Source organism: Podarcis melisellensis (assembly GCF_964234715.1).
Source record: "Podarcis melisellensis genome assembly, chromosome: 7".
NCBI classification, from domain to species: Eukaryota; Metazoa; Chordata; class Lepidosauria; order Squamata; family Lacertidae; genus Podarcis; species Podarcis melisellensis.
The window spans coordinates 38,186,736-38,208,932 of NC_138539.1; the positions used below are offsets into that span (position 1 = coordinate 38,186,736).

The window sequence follows — 22,197 nt, forward strand, 5'->3', positions numbered from 1 at the left end:
GGGGACATCACCTTAAAACATTACTGTGTTTATTGGGAAGCATGTGAAAGACAAGAAGCAAACATGCTTTCCCATAAATTATGATTAAGCCATTAGACAAAACAACAACTATAATATGGGAGGAATCAACAGTAATGCACAGGGAGAAGGCTCAGAATTGCTTGAAGTTCTTCTATAAAATGTGATTATCTTTATAAAATATATGTTATTATATAAGATGAATAAACTGAAGAAAGAAATAATCTTGTGTGATCTTAGACCATGGAACTACACAGAAGAAAATGGGTATGCACTTTCAAACAGATTGTGAAATGGATCTGTCAATAGGAAATTAGTTCTACCTGGACCAGTTCCATCATGGCTAATGAGAATTTTATTCACAACTCCAAGTGATACAGCCATCATGGAGAACACATCAGTCTGCAGAAACACAAAAAAGAGAATCACAAACTGTTTTGTTTGGGGGTTTTTAATGATAAAGCGGAGTATAAATTTTGTGAATTTATTTTTAAATTAAATATAAAATTTCATTGCCAACCATCACTGCTGTACTTTTACCAGGGCAGGCAAAATGTCAAGGGTTTCTTCCCCTTGCAAGTGAGCAAGTGAGCCTAGCTGATTGAAATAGTAATCACTGCAATGTTAAGGGCACCAATATGTGATTTATGTGGTACAGTTCAACAGAGTCTAGAGCAGCTCCAGTCCAGATTTTATAAAAAGCTCAAGAGCTCTAGCGACCAGGGCCCTGGGGCAGTTGAAGGGAGATTTCTGGTGGGTTTTTAACATGGCTAATGTGTGTTCCAGTAAGTTCTAGAATAAAATGGTTTGGTTACCATCCTTCATGTAAAGAATACTGAGCATTTAAGTAATTGTGTTTTAACTATGAAAAAGAAATACTTCACCATATTGTATCTCTACATTTGAAACATATGGAGTGGATGATCACCACATAAAAAATCTTCCCCATAGTTAACTGAAACATAATGCTCAAGTACAATTACATAAGTTTAAGTAACCTCAATGCAGACTGTCTTTGCCAGAGTGGTGCATGCCCTGGTTATCTCCCACTTAGACTACTGCAATGTGCTCTACGTGGGGCTACCTTTGAAGATGACTTGGAAACTACAACTAATTCAGAATACGACAGCTAGACTGGTGACTGGGAGCAGCTGCCGGGACCATATAACACCGGTCCCAGTGAAGGAGTGCCATAGCGATGCCGCACATGGGCCTTATACCGCACATGGGTGTCACGACGCATTCATTTGCCCCTGCTGAAGGCAGCCCTGTTTAGGGAAGTTTTAAAGGAATGATGTTTTAATTATGCTTTTAGATATGTTGTAAGCTGCCCAGTGTGGCTGGGGAAACGCTGCCAGGTGGGCAGGGTATAATGATAATAATAATAATTAATAATAATAATAATAATAATAATAATAATAATAATAATAATAACAGTAGTAGTAGTAGTAGTAGTAATTACTGCAATTACTTTTAGCATCTTTTTCTTTACCTGACCACGCTGAAATGAAACTTTATTAGTCCTTGATTTATGAAGTTTTCGTTTTCCAGAATCTCCTCTGGTTCCAAAGAGGGTAATGTACACATTAGAATTTGTTTCTGCACCAGGGATTGTTCCAGTGTATACACTGACATTGTAGCATACCACTGAAAGAGAAAAAAAAAGCATTACTACTATGTGGTATTCAACTACGTTTTACTCAGGGCAGACCCACTGAAATCAATTAACATCACCAAGTTAGGTTGATTGCTTTCAATAGGTCTACTCTTAGTAAAACTTACTTGAATACCAACTATTATCATGACATTTCCATTATGTCCATAATCTGTCAAAAGACTGCTTCATACTGCTCTGTACTGACTTGAAGCTTGTGGCTCAAGCACTAGGGCAACAGAGTGATTTAATCCACTTTAACTGTGCAAACTTAAATTTCCAACATGTATTTGAATCCCTCCTGCAAAATATTGACAGTCTGGAGGTGACTCACTCTCTGTCTCTGTCTCTATCTCTGCCTTATACACCCACACTTTTTAAAACTTGCTTTCATTTCCTGCTCAGGACAGAGACTTGGAGAAATTGGAAGGGATACAGAAATTAGTAATACAACTGTCGTTACTGTGCTAAATTCTTAGGCTGCAAGGCTATGCAGGCTTACATGGACTAAGCCCCACTGAAAGTGTTACTTAATTCTGGGTAAATTTCACAATCATTCTTTAAAAGCTATTATATTTATTGTATTTAATATATTTCTATACCAACTTTCAAGAATAAAATCCTTATCAAGGCAGTTCGTGTGAAATGCAACAATGAAATTCCATAGATCACATTTTAAAACAGCTCAATAAAACAATCCCACATTGTTAAAATTAGCAATCCAATATAAAATGTAGCAAAATACAGCCACCAGCAACAGGATACATAATGCCACCCTGGGCTCCTTTGGGAGAAAGAAAGGGATACAAATAAAGAATCAGATCCCCCAGTTTCTGTAAGCCAAGGTAAAATGGCAGGTTTTAAATGCCCGTTTGAAAATACAGTAAGCCCACAATTTACACACATTTAACGTGCTCATTGATCTTTACACACTTGGCAAAAATTAAAAAGGGGATGAGGTTTCGGGGGGGGGATGACTTTGGCATCCCCTTCCACCACAGAAGCAATGTTTTTTGACCATATGTGATTTTGTTTTTAGGTATGATCCCTGGAACACAACCCCTGCATAAGTTGAGGGCTTGCTGTAACTAGGCATGAGGCCTGCCTAATATTACACAGCATAATGTTCCACAATTGTGGGGCTACAATTACTAAGTACCTAAATACAACAAGCAATTCATTTAAGGTGTAAGCAACTTTGCTTGGAAGTAACAGGACTGGACTTTTCCAGCTGGCTACTACACAATAAGGCTTAGGTTAATAGCTCCAGCCATGGTTTGTAGGCAGCCATTAAAAAGCTAATTTTTTGGATGCATAGAAAATTCCAAATCTTTTACTCAAAGTTCTGTACACACTGACAGGATTCAATAAACAACAGCTGCCATGGTGAAGTTAGTGGGGGGAAATCATGATTCATTAATAAAGAAGTGCCTGCTATGAAATATTGTCCTGAAAAGCTTGGGGAAAAGGGGAAGCTTCTCCCTCCCTCAGACCACCCCTCACTCATGCACAGACACACTTCAGAGGATGAACTCTACATGTGACCATCAAGTGACACCAAAAGCACACCAGCTTCCCAAAAAAATCTACCGGTGCCTTCATTGGCTTGAGAACTGCTAGTGGAGCTTGTGTGTGGTAACAGATTTACCCAGAAGTCAGCTTCTGTTAACACTGATCACAGTGTATTTGATATCCCTTTGATATTAACACTAAAGCCTGTCTGAGCCTGTGCATGCTTAAGGAAAGGAATGCTGGAGGCAGAACAGCTTGCAAAATGAGAGAATGAAACTGATTGCTAGCTAAAAGGACGGGCCACTTTTAGCTAGGATTTCTGCAGTGATCCCTCCATTCTCACCTAAGGTAAAACAGAGGTCACATGCAAGTCTTCGAAAAGAGATGTGTTGTTGATTATTATTTTTTTGCACCAGCCACTTGAAAAACCTGAGCATGAGCTGGTGGGATGTACTGTGGACATTGCACCAAGCACCACTGCAAACAGATGACCATGTGTGTGGTCCCTTTCAGCCTCAACACTCACTGATATTGATCACCTGTCAACAAATCAGATGGCGCACGAACTCTAGGCTGAGCACCGAATACCAACTTTCCACACATACTTGAAAACTTCAGGAACCTGGTTGCCTGACTTAAAACACACACATCTACACAGTAACATGACAATGCCTGGGCATATCAGACAGGTACGGCTTACCACATTACAAATTAGGTGTATTAACTTGCCCAGGCATGTTAACTGGGTGTATTAACCTGCCCTCTAACTAATGAAGTTTCTAAGCTGTAGAAGCAGAAGTTGTGACATGCTGCTGCAGCTGAAATATGTATCTCTGGCCAGAGGAGCAGAAAGCTGCTAACTAGTTGTACCCCCATTCCCAATAAAATACTACTCACTTCTAAAGTTGTCACTGAACCAGAATCTTACTAAGTAAAACAGAAATTCATTCCCTTGTGCGTTACTAGGACAGGCAAAAAAACAAGCCTTGGTGTGCATTCTGTATTACTTAACTTTGTATAAGCTGTAATATTCAGAAAGATAGCGTCATTCAGGAAAATCACTCTGCACGTGCTCTTTTGACTCCTGAAAGTCTTCTTATTGTTATACGGAAAAGACACTCTGCATACTCATTTTGACACTGGGCCCTTAAAAAGAATTTTTGTTCTCTTCATGGGAAACGTACTTGTTCAAGGATACTTGGTCTGAGATGCCAGGTTTTGTTTTGTTAATGAAGAAGTGATTTCTTACTATAAGAAGTGGATCAGATCATGCTCAGTTCCCAGCTGCATGGAAGAGTCTATAGGAATACAGTTCTATTTACATTCCCGTGTCCTCTGAGCAGGTGGAATTTTGGGGGGAAGGGGGAACACAGACATTTTCTGAACACATTTTGATGATGTGAACAGACCTGAGGTCTTAAGAGTGCAGTTTCACTCAACCCTGCTGAAAGAAGGTTATGAGTGTAGCTGCTCATGGGATTGAGGCATGTCTCTTTCTCCCCCCTGACTTCCTCTGTAAGCGGTTTGGAACACTCCAATTCTCCCCAAACCACTATTTATCAGCACAGGAGAAACAATATTGTAATGGTTTAAAATGCCTATTTTTTTCTTGTACTGCAGCAGTAACCAATAGCAATATATAATATATTGCAATCATCATTCAGGGCCTGATTCCTGGCTCTTCAGCTTGAGGTCATTGTACCTTGAATTCAGTGACATTACATTAGCATTAAACTGCAGGGAAACAGGGTATTGTCATATTCTCAGTCAAATGGGAAATAATATAGGCAAATACCATTCACAGGATAAAACCCAAATCTGGAGATGCTATTTTAGCATGCAGAAATGACACTATATTTAGACACTCATCTGGAAGCATACAAGATTATGAAAAAGAAATGAAGGGCAAAAATTAAGTCAATTAATGTAAATATCATGATGGTGCTTCCTGGAGTGAAAAGGGATGATTTTTATTTTTATTTTAAAGAAAATATGAGATTCAAATGTAAGATTCATTTCTTAAAGGTGAGCATTAATCAAGCTCTTATATCACACAGAAACAAAATCGCCACATCACTAGGCAAAAGAGCAAAGGAAGAACAGAAATCTGTTAAATGAAGCAAGGGGAATTCCAAGAACGAAGGTTTCTTTTTAATAGATTGCCAATGATTGCCCACTTCACCCTTCCAATCAGCTATTTCTTGACTATTTGAAAAGGCGAACAGAACTAGGCAAATGTTTTTCTTTTCCCACTTCATTTCCCTCCCCCTTGCCATTTTGCAATATTTTGAAGTGTATCTGAAAAATTCAGGGCACTCTAAAAGCAAACTCATGAAAACATTATCTTGAAAGTCCCTGCTATGCAGACTGACAGTCTTTGAACTTAAATCCATCTGCTGGGACAAACTTTGTATACTTTTATTGGACATATAGCAATAACAGGTTTGCTCTGAGCATTTGAACAGTATTTTCCTTCAAATGCTTTGCAGGCTTATAAAAGCAAACATCATAATTGCTGGTGAGTCAAACCAATGCCCTATGTAGTTTCAATGGTAGCAGAAGATGAGGTGCTCTAGGGAAAATGTCACGGTTAGGGACACAAGAACAGGCCTTTTAAAATCTGTTGAGCTCAGTCTAGAAAAAATAAGAGTAACTTTAATTAAGTTCCCTCAAACAATGGTCTAAAAATGGACAGAAATTGGCTTCTGCTATATCATGGAACCTTCAGGAAGAATCAAACTATTAAGAAGCGGTTGACTAGGAAAGGGCGAAGGTTAGGCATTTCTGAGTCAGTGAGATTAGAAGACAGGAGTGCTAACTTTTAAATGAAGATCTAAATTCACTGCCAGATCTTGAACTGCAGGTCTCTAGTTATTAATGTATCTCTTGCAGTTTGTTAAACATTTGTCACAATGACCACATTCAGATAATCATGTGTGATGGGACGATGAGCTGCTTGTGCGTAAAATGCAAGTCCCTCAGAGTTTGATCAGGTTTTCAAACCTCTGCCTGTGACGGAGCCCCTCCAGCATGGCTGCGTCAATCACTAGTAGAATCCGAAAGTGGCTGCTTTCGGAAACGTTTCCAACATAAAAGCTCCTTAACGGAAACACGTCGTCTGGCCTCTCGGCGTGACAGTTTCCGTCGAGGTGTGGGTGTCCCTGTAGGAGGTCCTGAGACCTCCCCACTGGTTTCGCTTGAAGCGTCTCTGAGCCATCCCTCCGACTCACTTTCCCTTGGAGTTCTTGCTCGCCCTCTACTGGTTCCCTCTTCCGCTGCTACTGCTCTCTCAACCTCAGGGAGCCTTTGCACCTGCGGCGCTTTAGATGGCAGTTCCCTGACATCCACCTCCCCTCCAGGGCCCCCTTCACCCCCTCCCGTCTCCTCTCCTACTGGCGGTGAGGAGGTAAAACCCCTGAAAGAACCTCCCTCATCTTCCGACGTCGCGAACACTTCCTTCCACTTGTTGCTGTTCCTACTCTCTAGGTACTCTTCGTCATCAGAGTCCACTCCATCTTCCAACTCCGACTCCGCGAACCCTTCCATTTCCTCTTCCTCATCGGTGGTGCCGAAATACTCCCTCCTAAACCTTGCTATAGGCTGAGGTTTCCTCGGGAACCTTTGGTGGAACGTTTCTGTTAAAACCTCGTCATTGACTTCCTCTGCACTTACCCAGGTGTTTTCTGACTCCGGTTCCCCTTCCCACGCCACCAAATACTCCACCTGATTACCCTTCCACCTGGAATCGAGGATTTCCGCTACATGGTTGCGGCGTTCCCTCTCTTCCAAGGCTGGTCCCCTGACGTGCTCCCCTTCACGTCCCCCCCTGTATGGTGACAGTAACGACCTGTGGAACACTGGGTGCAATTTCATGTGGTTGGGTAATCGGAGTTTGAAAGCTACCGGGTTGACCTGCTGAATCACCTCAAAGGGTCCCAATCTTCTGGGCCTCAGTTTCTTACAACCCCCTTTGAACGGCAACCCTTGGGTTGACAACCACACTTGATCCCCCACCCTTATGGTTTCACCTTCCCTTCTGTTCTTGTCTGCCTGCTTCTTATATTGTGCCTTGGCCCTTTCTAAGTTGAGCTGGAGCTGCTGATGGATGGCTTCCATCTCTTCTACAAAATGTTCAGCCGCTGGAACGCTCCATCTCTCCCCTCCTTCCCCTGGAAATGCCCTGGGGTGACACCCGTAATTAGCCAAAAAGGGACTCATCCCTGTGGACACATTCTCCGCATTATTGTAGGCAAATTCTGCCAACGCCAACTTTTCGACCCAATCGTTCTCTCTGTCATTGACATAACACCTAAGATATTGTTGAAGAATGCCATTTGCCCTTTCCGCCTGCCCGTTGGTTTCAGGGTGCCGGGCAGTTGAAAAATTAACTTCCACGTGTAGCAAGCTCATGAGCTTCCTCCAGAACCTGGAAGTAAATTGTTTGCCTCGATCTGAGATCACCCTCGAGGGAGCCCCGTGCAACCTAAAGATATGTTCCACAAACAACTTCGCCGTTTCTTCCGCTGTGACTGCATGTGAGCATGCTACAAAATGGCACATCTTAGTTAACAGGTCTACTACTACCATGATGGCTGTTTTCCCCTTGGACCTTGGCAGATCCGTCATAAAATCTATTGATATCGCTTCCCAAGGCCGTTCTGGTGTGGGTAAAGGTTCTAATAACCCTGCCGGCGCCCTTCTTTCCCCTTTGGCTCGCTGACATTGGTCACACCCTCTTACATACTCCCTTACATCTTCCCTCACCTTAGGCCACCAAAATTCCCTGGTAACCAACCACATGGTTTTGTGTTGCCCAAAATGTCCCGCCGTGGGGCTATCATGCAACTGCTTGAGTACTCTCCCCCTCAATTCACCTTCGGGTATATACAGTGCCCCTTTGTAATACAATGCCCCATTTCTTTCCTCAAAACCTCCGGGGCTCTCGCCCTCCCCCCTGAGACCTCTGAGCTTATCCTGGGCATATTCATCATTTTCCGTTTCCTCCACCAGTTCCCGTTGCCCCACCAGCGCCGCCCCACACACCCAGCGGTCCTCCGGGATGACATGTCTCTCTTCGATCACCTCCTCCCCTTCCCAATATTCTGGTTTGCGTGAGAGCGCATCCGCCCTGACGTTTTCTGGGCCTGGCACATAACAAATCTCAAAGTTAAATTTGGAGAATTCCTGTGCCCATCTCACTTGTCGTTGGTTGAGCACTCGAGCTGTTCTCCAATACTCTAAATTTTTGTGGTCGGTGCACACTTGCACCTTGTGTTGTGCCCCAATTAATAAATGTCTCCACCTCCGGAATGCTTCGTGAATGGCAAGTAGTTCCCTGTCATACACCGTGTAATTCCTCTCGGACTTATTCAGTTTCCGCGAGAAGAATGCACACGGTCTCCACTCCGACGCACTCCTCCCCGGTTGAAGAAGGACCGCCCCTATAGCCCGGTCGGATGCATCTGTTTCCACTCTCATGGGTTTTTGTAAATCCACATGCAGAAGTTGTTCTTCCGAGGCGAAAGCCCTTTTCAGTTCTTCAAAGGCTCGATCCGCCTCCACCGTCCAAACAAATTTCTTCTTGCTGCTGAGGCAGTCGGTGATGGGCGCCGTCAAGTGGGCAAAGTTCTTGATGAACTTCCGATAAAAGTTCCCAAACCCCAAGAATCTTTGCACGTCCTTCTTGGTCTTCGGTGTCTTCCATTCCAGTACCGCTTGAACCTTGCCTGGATCCATGGCCAATCCCTTGTCTGACAAGCGGTACCCCAGGAATTCCACCTCCTTGGTATGAAACTGGCACTTCTCCAGTTTCACCCACAGCTGGTTGGCTTGCAGCCTGCCCAGCACTTCTCGAACGTCCCTCACATGCTGTTCCTCATCTTCCGAATACACCAACACGTCGTCTAAAAAGGCCACACAGTTCTTGTAGAGCAAAGGTCCCAGAACGTGGTTTATAAAAGCTTGAAAACAGGCGGAGCCCCCTTGTAGACCGAAGGGCATAACGAGGTATTCAAAGGCTCCCAAAGGGGTAAACATGGTGGTCTTCCATTCATCTCCCTTCCTTATGCGTATCAGATTGTACGCCCCCCGCAGGTCCAGTTTTGTAAAAATCTTTCCCTTCCTTACTCTGGTCAAAATGTCGTCAATTCGGGGCATAGGGAAAGCCAGGGGCTCCGACACTGCATTGAGGGCCCTGAAGTCACACACCAGTCTCGGTTTGTCTGTGTTCTTTTTGTCCACAAAAAACACTGGGCTGCCCCCCACCGCTCGGGACTCTCTGATGAAACCTCGCTTCAAGTTTTTGTCAATGAACTCCCTCAGCTCCTGCATCTCCCTGTCTGACATGGCGTACAGCTTGCCTACTGGGAGTTGGGCCCCTGGGAGTAGGTTGATTTGACAGTCAAAGGGTCTATGCGGTGGCAGTTTGTCTGCTTCCCTTTCGCTGAATACGTTGCTCAGATCTGCGTATTGCGGGGGCACCTTCCCTTTGCCCATCACTTCCATCCCCGCTAGGGTGACTCTGTCTCCTCCCGAGACCTTCCCCTCCTTGCAGTGTTCTAGGCAATGCGCTGACCCAAAGGAGACCACCCTCTGATGCCAGCCCACTAGCGGATCGTGTAGCGCCAGCCAGCTCATCCCCAAAATGATGGGCGCTCCTCCCAGGATGGCCACATTAAACGCTATCTGTTCGGTGTGCCTTGCCACTCTCATTATCATCGGGACAGTCTGTTGGCTAACTTCTCCCCCCAACAGCTCTCTGCCGTCAATCGTAGTCACCTGCAAGGGGTTACTTAAAGGGATGGTCTGTATCTGGTGCTCAGCTGCAAACTCCTTACTCATGAAATTACAGGAGCTGCCTGAATCCAAAAGCGCCTTGACCTTTAGTGGGTGTCCGTTTGGCAGTTCTAGTAACACCTCTATCACTAAAGCAGGTCTGGGAGGTTCTGGCATGGGCACTTTCATTGCTCTTTGGCCTGGCTGCTGTGCCCCGACGGTGGCAGCCAGGCGTTGGCTTTTACTTGCTCCTTGCTTTCCTCTTCCTTTCCCCCAACAGCTCCTGCCATCCCTTGCCATTCCTTTCTTTGTGGGCAGACTCTGGCAAAGTGCCCTGGCTGTTGGCAGAGATAACATCTCTTGGCGCTCTTTCCCTCCTTCTTCCGCCCTTCACTGGGATTTGAAACTGCGCGCGCCCGCGCTGTTCCAACTTCCATCGGCTCTGCCGGCGGGAAAGATGGCTCTGGAATGTCTGGAATGCGGAACTCCCTCCAACGGTCTCCTTTCCCTTCCCGCCTTTCCAAAGCCCTCGCCTCCTGGCGCGCTCCTATGGCCAGCGCAGATTTGGTTAATTGGTCCATAGACTCCGCCCTGGGCCCCCGGGAAAGCTCATCTTTGACGGTTGAAGAAAGCCCCTCTTCGAAAAGCATTTGGATGGGCTCCGCCGATAGGTCCCACCCCAATTTATGAATCAGCATAGTAAATTCAGTCCAGTACTCACGGACAGATCTGCTTCCTTGCTGGCAAGCCATTAACTGCCTTCGCACCACCCCCTGCTCAATATCGCTGGAAAACATCAGGTCCATGGCACGAAAAAACTTCCTCGTGTCCTTTAAGATCTCATTATTCGCTGCCATCAGGGGTCTAACCCAATCTTTCGCCCCGGATTCGAGATGGCCAATCACATACGCCACTCGCGATTCCTCGTCGGGGAAGTCATCAAACTGCAAGTTTAGAGCGTATTGCATCTCTGTTCTAAAGGCATGATAGTTCCTGGGATCCCCCCCGAATTTCTGCACCAATCCTGGTACCTTTCTGGCGAGCGGGGTGGTTTTCTCCTTTCCCTTTTCTGCATCCTGAGCCCTCCTCTCCTCAAGCCTCGCCGTTTGCAGCGCCAACTGGATCTCCAACGCTCTGTACCTTTCTTCCAGGCTTGGACCCCCTCCAGCTGCTCCTGCACCCCCGGTTCCGGCTGGGTTGCTCATGATGCTTCTCTCTGCACAAGCTGGCTTTCGGTGACTTTCGGATTGCTGTGATGGGACGATGAGCTGCTTGTGCGTAAAATGCAAGTCCCTCAGAGTTTGATCAGGTTTTCAAACCTCTGCATGTGACGGAGCCCCTCCAGCATGGCTGCGTCAATCACTAGTAGAATCCGAAAGTGGCTGCTTTCGGAAACGTTTCCAACATAAAAGCTCCTTAACGGAAACACGTCGTCTGGCCTCTCGGCGTGACAGTTTCCGTCGAGGTGTGGGTGTCCCTGTAGGAGGTCCTGAGACCTCCCCACTGGTTTCGCTTGAAGCGTCTCTGAGCCATCCCTCCGACTCACTTTCCCTTGGAGTTCTTGCTCGCCCTCTACTGGTTCCCTCTTCCGCTGCTACTGCTCTCTCAACCTCAGGGAGCCTTTGCACCTGCGGCGCTTTAGATGTCAGTTCCCTGACATCATGTCTTGAATAAGAACACTCCAGAATTTCCTCTCAAAACAGGTGTATGAAACCCCACCAGCTATATGTTTCAAATGTCTTTTAAGACCTCATTTATTTACCCAGGCCTATTTTGATACTTAGGAGGGTTCATAGGAGAAGTTCCATTCTGCTTTCCCATTACAATATTTGAAGGAGCTGGGCCCCCCCAAAGTTGATGGGCATTGTCACTCAAATGGTGTGTGTGCGCCACATCATGTGATTGATTATGTGGGGTGGGGCTTACCTGACTCCTCAATATTTTATTCAAGCTGGCACCCCTGGGAAGGTTACTCTGTTTTCTTACTGACTGCTAAATTTTTATCATTTAAAATAATGCATTGTATTTATTATTGTTTTCTTTTTTAAAAAAAATCTAAACTTTTTTGTGCTGTTTGGAATAGTCATGTACTGCTTAGATATTTTTCTTTTTGAAATGTGAAACAATATATACATTATCTAAATAAATAAATTTAAAGCAGCCATTTGTACCCTTTAAAAGCAGCACATAGTCTTACTCCCCACTTTTTATAGTAGGATCAAATAAACCAGGAATTCTTCTGCTAACCATAGATTCCCATATTGTCCAATATAGGAAACCATGGTTGATGAGCTTTGGAAGAAGCCAGCATATTAAATAGTGGTATGAAGATGGTTTAATATCCTGGTTTGATCCAAAGAATAACAAAACAAGAACCTATGATTAGTGGAAGACATTTGAATTTGTTTGTGCCCACCAGAGAGGGAGAAGCAAAGGGGCTGCATGTGCAGTCAAAAGGATTCTTACATCAGATTATAATGCTGATATATGATTGTTCAAACTCTCCTACTAGGAACTACATTACAATGTTCAAACCAAGTTCAAGGTTAATGATACAGTTCTTCAAGTCTACCTGTCTGTGAGTTATGATTTAAGGATCACAAATCAGTTGTCAAACAGAGTGAAAAAAATAACCATATAAAACTACAAGGAAATGATTTTTGGAAAGATTTAAAAAGCAAAAATAAAAATGAACCTGGATATGAAAATGAGACATAAAGGTCCAGACAGACACAAAGCATGACAGGGAGATGAAAAATTCAATGGCATGGAATTCTAGGCAAAATAATATAAGCCTTGATCTATGAAGAATACAAAACTAACATTGTTGGGGAAAACATACCATGCTGGGTCAGAGATTCTGGAGAAATAGTATTTCATTGTCAGCATTTTGCAATGAATGGTATAATGAAAGAAGACAATCAAAAAGTGAGAACCTATCAATGCAAGATGCAGAGAAATATGAAGGTGTGTCAAATATTATGTTTTAAAAAAGAACTACCATTATCTAGAGATAACCAGACAGAGAAATTACACAGCAAGGACAGAAAAATTAAAACCATCTTCAAGCTTTATGGTTCCATTGTGGCAGAATATAAATAGAAGCAAGATCTTACAGCAATAAATAATGAAGTAAGGACAGTAGCAACTTGAAGCCTGCTAACACCTCAGTTGAATTTATGAAATATAATTTATTCTACTACTTCATATTTTGTACAAAATAAGTTTTTTATAATTAAGTGAATGGATTGCTGGAAAAATATCCAGATTGATCTGAAATTTATATTGGATTGTAATTATGTATCATGTAATACATCATTTGTTTTCTGTAATATAACAACCTATAAAGGCTGCACATTTGGTGCTTCTAAGCAATTATCCATTTTAAATAGGAATGCAGATGGCAAAAGTTTCCTTCTCAGGGACAGCGGGGGGAAATGCAAAAGTTTTTGGTTGGGCTGTCTATTGATATTCAATTGAAATGAACCAAAAATCAATAGGTAATTTGAAGTCACAAACTTATGAATTTAGGACTTGTCTAACAGCAATATAATGTTTCCATTTGCATTTATTTGTCAAATATATTTCAATAAGTATAATGTGCCAGAGAAGGAAAATATAAATATACCATTATAACACCATTATTAATAAAGCTGAACAAATGTTCTACTTTGAAAAAAATACTTCCAATGAAAAATACTGGTCACAATGGAAACTCATTTACTCTAAAACATTATTATTGGGCTGGATCCAAAGGTGCCCTTCTGCATATCGAAGCTGTCTTCTGCTCATGAAGGATACCAAAGATGTTCATCTGGAGGTGCAACAGCTTGCACAAGTTCTTGTTCCAGCTGAATCAAGAGAATGGCTACAGAATGTACCTACTACAATATCTCTGTATGAATTCTTGCGCAGTACCTATTTTGCTTTCATTCATTCATTCATTCATTCCAGTGTTTATTTACAGTACACCCTACATTTTAAGGCAAAAAGCCTTCACAAAACAGCTTACAATAAAGCTAAAAATGGTATGGTAGAAATACAATTACGTATAAAAATAATAAACTTCAGCACAGCTAACACTGGATTTCTCATGGTGCCTGTCTCCACTACTCCAGATGTGAGGACTTGAACTCAACTCCCTTTTGAGCAGCAGAGGGCTATCACCTACTCCTTGGGGGCAGCACTTGTCTGCCTTTTAGAACAGACTGATCACATGTTCAGCTGATGTTCACATGGAATGCTTTCTCACTTTGGCCTCACAAAGTTCTCATTCACTTTCCTTTCAGTGATCTTAGGTGAATTCTACTGTACTTATCCTGCCTTACAAATAGTTCCTTGGCTTCATCTTCTCATTCATTCTTATTGTGGTATACTTTATACTATGAATGTCCTAGTCCATGATGTTAAGTTGGTATGCAGAAGCTTGACCTTGGTGCCTTTCATTTCCCATCTAGGCCTACAATTCCTGGATTCTATAAATAATTCAGTACACCAGGACGCCAAACATAAACTTACTATATTTTGAATCTCTGAATACCCTCAGATATTTTACTTCAGCTTGAATAACATTTGCCTAACTGATAGCACATGTATTCCCACCAGGAGGCACTACTCTTTTCTTCTATATTTATTACATTTATATCTGGGCTTACTTTCAAGGAGCACAAGGTGGTATAAATAGTTACACACACACACATTCATCCTCATAACAACTCTGTGACATTGATAGTGAATGGGCCAAGGTCATCTACTGAGATTCATGACTGAGTAGGAATTCAAACACAGATCTCCCCACTCCTAGCCTTACAGTCTAACCATTACACCACACAGGTTCTTTTCTTGTCAATTAAACTATATTTAATAATAGTGAAAAGCTAACCCATCCAGATCCCACCGGTGAAATTGAAGGTCATAACTCTTTGAATAAACTTCTGTTTCTCTCTCTCTAAACAGCAAGAAGCTGCTAAAACAAATAATTGAGCTTAAGGACACTTTGGTCATAGCTCCAGGAACAGTGCCTGAAAGAGAAGGGGAAAGGGTAACAACTTACGTTCTAACAGTTTCTGCTGTTTATTTTGGTTTCACTTCTTTGCAATGATGAATCATAAAAGATGCTCAGTGGAGCTCAGTCCTTTACACGTGTAGCTTAATATATGTAATTATATACTCACATGGTAGAAGTGCTTTGTTAGGCCTCCCTATTGCTATTTCTCTCCATGTTTCTCCATCACCTTGGCTTTCAGAGAGCCAGCAGTTGACAGGTAAACAAATTTCTTGGTCCAATGGCGAGTTCATTCTAATCTCATCAAGGTACCAACTAGGATCTGGTCCACTACTGTCATGGCCAATCCGGATTTTATACAGCTCTCCAACATCTTTTAGATTAATCTGCAAAATAATAAAATAGCGAAAGCTATTATTATAGCTCTTTGGCCCATTATAATTCATTTGCCCATCACAAAACTCCCCTAATTAGTACATATTACCAAAGAAGTATACAAATCATATTCCCCCCTAAGCGCAGTAAGTCATCCATGAGTGATATATAAAATAAAAGCTATTTATTTGACTGGCTGCACCAGTACCTTCCTGCTTGTACTTTAAGATCTGCTTAGGAGGCTCTCCTAGGCTGGCTCTAGACACATCAAAGAAGCATTTCAGGAAAACGCATTGTAAACTTTAGTTACAGGTAGGTAGCCGTGTTGGTCTGCTGCAGTCGAAACAATAAAAAAAATTCCTTCCAGTAGCACCTTAAAGGTAAAGGACCCCTGATAGTTAAGTCCAGTCGCAAACGACTCTGGGATTGTGTGCTCATCTCACTTTACTGGCCGAGGGGGCTGACGTTTGTCCGCAGACAGTTTTTCTGGGTCATGTGGCCAGCATGACTAAGCTGCTTCTGGCGAAACCAGAGTAGTGCACGGAAATGCCGTTTACCTTCCCACCTATTTATCTACTTGCACTTTGATGTGCTTTCATGCTGCTAGGTTGGCAGGAGCTCTTTCGTGCTGCTAGGTTGGCAGGAGCTGGGACCGAGCAACAGGAGCTCACCCCATCGCGGGGATTCAAACTGCTGACTTAATTTGCTCCAGAGGTCCATTCTTAAGCTGAAACCTTTCTTATCCTGAGGCACGCTTTCACTAATGGGGCCTTCCGCGTGCGCCTCTGACACGTGCGCCTCCGATTTCTGTTCGCAAGCAAGAGCAGCTACTTCCATATTAGTGGAGTTCGTAACCTGAAGTGTTCATAACCAGAATCATTCATAACCAGAGGTACCACTGTAAAATGCTTTTTCTTTACCAATCTAGCTGAGTTCCAAGTGTACCCACACCACAAACTAGCAAGGATGGCAGCCATGTGATAGAAATTCATCTCTATGGTAGTCCCACAGCTATGGATTTCCTTTCTCTTGAACCTGTGTGTAATGCCTACATTACAGGCAGGGCCAACCATCCTTTGCCAAAGGTGGAGGTGGAGGAAGGAGCAGCAGCAGATCTGGTTCCAGTGGTGCCATAGGTGACATCTACCTCTCTTCCTCTTCCCAGTGTGGGTATTTTATGCATGTTGTAGGAACCCGTATAATTTGGGCCCACAGCCATGCGGGAGGAGTTTGACAAGTGGGTAGGTACAAGTATTCTGCACTCACTTTCTCAAAACTATCAGCAACTTTAGAAAATGAAAAGAAAAAAGATATCTAATTCAGCCCACCAAGTGGACAAATTTCAACATGAAAAACAGCACTAATTTTCACAGCACCCTTAATATCCTTTACCAAAAAAAGAAGGCGCAGGCATTTTATTCATGGGAGTTACTAGTGAATTGCATTTTAACTAAAAAACACAAGCATTGTGTCATGCAGAATACAGAAAATAGATACAAACTCCACTTTGGCCTGGACTGTGAAAGGAATGTGCTAAGTAATTGTAACCTTCATAAGCACGCTTAAACATGTCCATGACAACAAATGATAGAAAATGAAAACGCAATGAACACACCGCAGGAAAAATAAATATAATATTCTTGCCACACAGTTAGATGGGAAAATTCTTAACCCCAGTAAAATTATGAAGGCTGAAGCCATGGTCTGGGTGACAGCAGAACCATACTTTGATAATCCAGGGTAAAAGAGGCCAATGGAGGTGCTGCCCAAAAAATCACGGAGAAAGAACCAGAACTTAATCTACTCCTACCTAGTGCCTCAAGGCAATCATTGAAACATTAACTCTCTACAGAATATACCATGGCAGATTACACAAGATGTGCCTGCAGGCAAGGAATAGTCGGTAAAACAGACAAACTGACATAAATGCCTTTGGTTTTGAATGGTGCACTGCAGCCTTTTAAGAGTGTTAGTGCAGGCTCAGTTCTTCTATTCAGAACACTAAAGCACACTTCATCAAGTCAGCACCCCCTTTCCCTCCTCTTTCCGTTATAGCATGTGATGCTAAAACTGGGGATAGCTGGGGATTCTGACCTGTGTTTTGCCATAATATGGCCACGGGCAGCATTTGGACAGTAGTCCTAAATGTATGTACTTGACAGCCTACCTCTCCAAAGCATTCCTCCTGTTGAAGTACAAACACAGTAGTCACGCTCAGCATGAACTTTAGCGAAAGGCAAACACTCCTTAGCTTTCATTTTGTTACCAGGGGAAACACTGCGCATACATCTGAAATTACTACATGGAGTTACTTCTGACAGTTGCTTGTTATCATATGAAATCTGCTAGCCTTTTTGCTATTGTACACCAGATAAACTGTATTTCTGAAATAAGAGGATATGCTTATATTTGCTCAGAGTAGTTAACACAAATATTATCCTTAGTAGACAGAGGCCACATTCACACTGTGCATTTAAAGCACTTTGATGCCCTTTTAAACAATCATGGCTTCCTCCCAAGAATTCTGGGAGCTGTAGTTTGATAAGGGTGCTGAGCATTGTTAGGACAACCATTTATCCCTCCTAAGCTACGATCCCTGGAGTGGTTTAACAATCCATCCCCCTTGCCAGGGAACTCTGAGAATTTTAACTCTGAGAAGGGACTAGGGAGCTGTTTCATGTTGATGTCAAATGTGCTTTGCCAACTTGGGGGACAACCAACAAAACTCTTGCAGATGACCTCAGTGATTAAGCTGGGATGTAAGACTTTAAGAAGTCCCTAAGGTACCCTGGACCTAAGTTGTTCAGGGATTAATAAGGGGACCTTTAATCTGGTTTGGTAGTAGATGGGCAGCCAGTTCAGATGTTAACAATGGTACCACATGTTGTCAAGCCATAAGCACCCTGACCAGTTCCAAACCAAGCCCAAGAGCAGCCCCGCATACAGCTCATTGTAGCAATCCAGCCTTGAGGTTACCAATGCATGGACTACACTGGTCAGGCTATTGCTTGAGCAAGCATCACTGGAGAAAGGAGAAAGGTTCCACAGTTGTGCAATCTAGTGAGTGGGAGAGGCATATTTTCTATCTGATCCTAAGGAAGTGCACACTCCATCAATGCTTTTCCTCCTCCCTCCTTCCACTTTCTTCAGTGTCCATACAGCAAAAGTCCCTGGTCAAAATGAAACCTTGTTCAGTAAGCAAATCTAATTAAATGTATCACCAGATTGGAAGGAATAGAACATGGTTTCCATTGATGATTAAATTGTATCTAAAGAAGAAGAAACATTTGTGGGAGAAAGTTCAACTTGTTCTCACATTAAAAACAGACTTAATATTTTTTCCAAATTTATAAATAATTGCAGCGTATTTCCTTGCCAACAAATCAATGTGTATTTTCTCTTGGAAATTCAGTCAGACATTTCAGTGGCATGTGATGAGTTCTGAAAGGATGTACAAAATGTAGTGCTTAGTATTGCTGCAGTTTAAGGTTGGAAGAACCTATCTTACTTATAAGTCAGTTAGTACATCAACATCTCAGGAGTTTGGACTTCATGAAATGCAGTTGTTTGCCAATGAGGAAGCTCTCAGAGGAGTGTCATCTGTGGTGTGGTATAGATGAAAAGGCTCTCCCAATAGCTCTGCACCACTAAACAGTTTTTATTTGTTAAGTATATTATATTTTGCTATTTCCCCCCTTTTTGTTAATGACCAACACAACTATCCAAATTCTTGATTTCATTTACACAATTGTTCGTGGCTGTTTTGCTATGGCATGAGACATAAGAACATAAGACAAGCCTGCTGGATCAGGCCAATGCACTATCTAGTCCAGCATCCTTATCTCAGAGTGACCAACCAGATACCTGTGGGGAGTCTGGACATGGCTGTAACAGCACTCTGCTCACCTGCAATAACTAACAACTGGCATTCAGAGGCATAATGCAAATTCTAAGAAGCATTTACAAATCTTTCATCGAAAGACTATTTTTACATTACCTGAGTCTACAGTTATTTGCAATGTTGATAAACATTGCTCTAGGTCCTAGGACATTATTTTGGCTGCAAAGGTAGTTTTCAGTTTGATGTGATACTAAGGTGCTTCCAGACAGGAGTTTGTTTTGGGGACAGAAGTATTCACACATACAAGTTTTTTGCAGCATCTACTATGACATAACTAGCATCAATATGCCAACCCATATTTTCTCCCATTTCATCCAGATTTACCCTTTGGGAGGGGGGACCAAAGAAAAAGAAAAAACCCTGTTGCCAATGACCTGTTTGGAATAACTCAATGATCAGTTTGAGAATGCAGCTCCCATCTGGAAGCACCCTAAAAAAATGAAAAAGGGGCAAAACTAGGGAAACCTAAAGAACACTACTGGCATTCCTTTTTAAGATACAAACTGTAAGGCCTCTGTCTTAAGAACTATCTAAATATTATATAAAGGAGAAAGTCTGAGTATATCCATTTTGACAGCATTTGGCAAATCTTCAAAAGCCTTGGAGCAAAGAAAAACTCCAGAGAGGAGTTGCCTTAAAACTAATGATACTGTGACCAGTCCACCTTCTCCGATGAGCAATGGGAAATATGAGCACTGGAGAAGAACAATTTATTTGAGAAAGGGGGCTGAAACATGTGAGCTCACACCTTGAGGTCTCCAACCCAATAAGAGATCCATGTCTTCCAATCTCCTGTCCAAACCCCGCTTGCTCATTCATACCATATTAGCAAGAAAGATTGCTCTCTTCTTCCCCATGATTTAATTGAGAAGAATTCCAACCTCAAAGGTATTACCAAGACAATAGTTAAGTGGACCAGTGCTGCTCCAGGTACTTGATCAGAAGCATTTTGGAGTTCATAGTCAAGAAGGTAGGGTGGCTTTGATTCACTGTGAATATGTTTTTCTTCTGCAAGTATCAAGCATAGACAGAATCCAGCTTTCACTTTGTGTCCATTGTGTTGAGTCCCAGGGTTAAATGTATTAGCAGTTTCGGGATGGGGTCGGAGGATTTCACTTTGGGAATTGGGCATCCTCTACCCCAGTATCACTGCACTGAAGGAAATTCCCCCCCCCACATGCTGCTTTTAAGCTTTAAGAAGCATTAGAAGGTCATATCACACAACTCCCATATGCTGTGGTCCCATGAGACCATCTTTTAACAACCTTATCATGTCATTCTGCTTTCCTGTTCTTTACTTATATTACTCTGCCACTGGTAAAGAGAGTAAGGAGTAAGGAGATTCATTCAGTCTGCTGCCTTTGCAGAGGAAATTTCTCTTTCTCACTGGTTCTTTTGTTTCATCATCCAAGGAGAAGTCACAGTTGTGCAGAGTGGGTAGGAGTAGCTCTAGCTCCCAATTCTCAGTGAAACTTCATATGCAGCACCACTCCGTATGGCTATGGAACCATCAAGATCTATGGAGCCTTGCCTTACACTGCTTTCCCAGCAGTGCATATGCCTCTTTTGTATGTGACAGGGGTGAGAAATATCTCCATCTGATAGTGCTGGAGAGGGGTGAGTATTCCAATGCTCTGTCTCTCTGCATGCACATCCATCCATCTCCAACTCCTTGAAAGCTTCCATCAACGGTGTCTCCGAAAAAAAATTACACATCACTTGGGAAGACAGGCAAACTAATATCAGTGTACTGGAAGAAGCAAAGTTCACCAATGTCGAAGCAATGATTCTTCAACACCAACTTCGCTGGTCTGGTTATGTTGTTCAGATGCCTGATTATTGTCTTCCAAAGCAACTACTCTGTTCCAAACTTTAAAATGGAAAGCATAATGCTGGTGGTCAACAAAAGAGGTTTATAGACCCTCTCAGGGAAAATCTTTTAAAAATATAATATAAACACCAGCAATTGGGAAACACTGGCCTGCAAGTGCTCCCATTGGAGAATAGCCCGTACCAAAGGTGTCATGGACTTTAAAGAAACTCAGGATGAAAGGGAGAAATGAGCTAAGAGGAGGGCATGTTTGGCAAACCCTCACCATCATCAACTCCCACCTGGAAACCTATATCCCCACTGTGGAAGGACATGTGGATCCAGAAATGGCCTCCACAGTCACCTATGACATACTGTCAAGACCATGTTCATGGAAGACAATCTTACTCAGCTACGAATGATTGCCAAACAAAGAAAGAAGCCATCCAAAGTATACACAGTATGTTGAACATGGAGCTGATTTCCTGCTTTAATTTGGAATATTGTGATTCCCCTCCCCCCTATAATATTTCATTGATCCAACTTCAACATATTTATGGACTCCAAGTCTGCATATCACTTTGGTTTCAGATTACATTCAGGAGGAGCTCATATGTGAAAGATTTGTGAAAGATCTCCTTGCTCTCCTAGATATTGGGAAATATTATTTACACTTAATATTTCTTCTGCCAATTTCTTCTACATTTCTTCTGCCAATATAAACAATATTTCACTCTGTCAGTATAGAAGAACTTGCATGTTGTTGTTATTGGGTTTTTAAAAAAAAAAACAGCTAAGGAAACCTCTAAACACCTAAGCATTTATATTTCCCAGTCTCTTCTGAATCCTTACCCAAGGATAGCCAACATGGTAACCTCCAGGTGTTGCTGGACTACAACTTCCATTATCCCTGTCCTTTGGCCATGCTGACTGGAGCTGATGGGATCTGGAGTCCAGCAACATCTGGAGTACCACACTGGCTCTTTTGAAAATCTATGCAAGGTCCCAGAATTATTTTACAATAGGCATCATTTAAACATCCCACAACAGAGCTTTGTAAAACACTTCATTCCTTATCACCTGCTATTTCAGTTCCAAAACTATCTTAAGCACAGATTGCCAACTGCGCTGATATGTGCCAAGCTATG

General features: G+C 42.6%; 1 protein-coding gene across 3 annotated transcripts in view; it reads right to left on the reverse strand.

Annotated features, from left to right (window-relative positions):
- RP1 (RP1 axonemal microtubule associated) overlaps positions 1-22,197 on the reverse strand; it is a 176,553-nt gene that overhangs the window by 75,761 nt on the left and 78,595 nt on the right. For all 3 annotated transcript variants that reach the window (XM_081917503.1, XM_081917501.1, XM_081917502.1), the window contains 3 exons: positions 15,133-15,349; positions 1,511-1,665; positions 342-420 (listed from right to left, as the gene is read on the reverse strand). In XM_081917503.1, the coding sequence (XP_081773629.1) occupies positions 342-420; positions 1,511-1,665; positions 15,133-15,349 (451 nt within the window). The remainder of the gene's footprint in view (positions 1-341; positions 421-1,510; positions 1,666-15,132; positions 15,350-22,197) is intronic.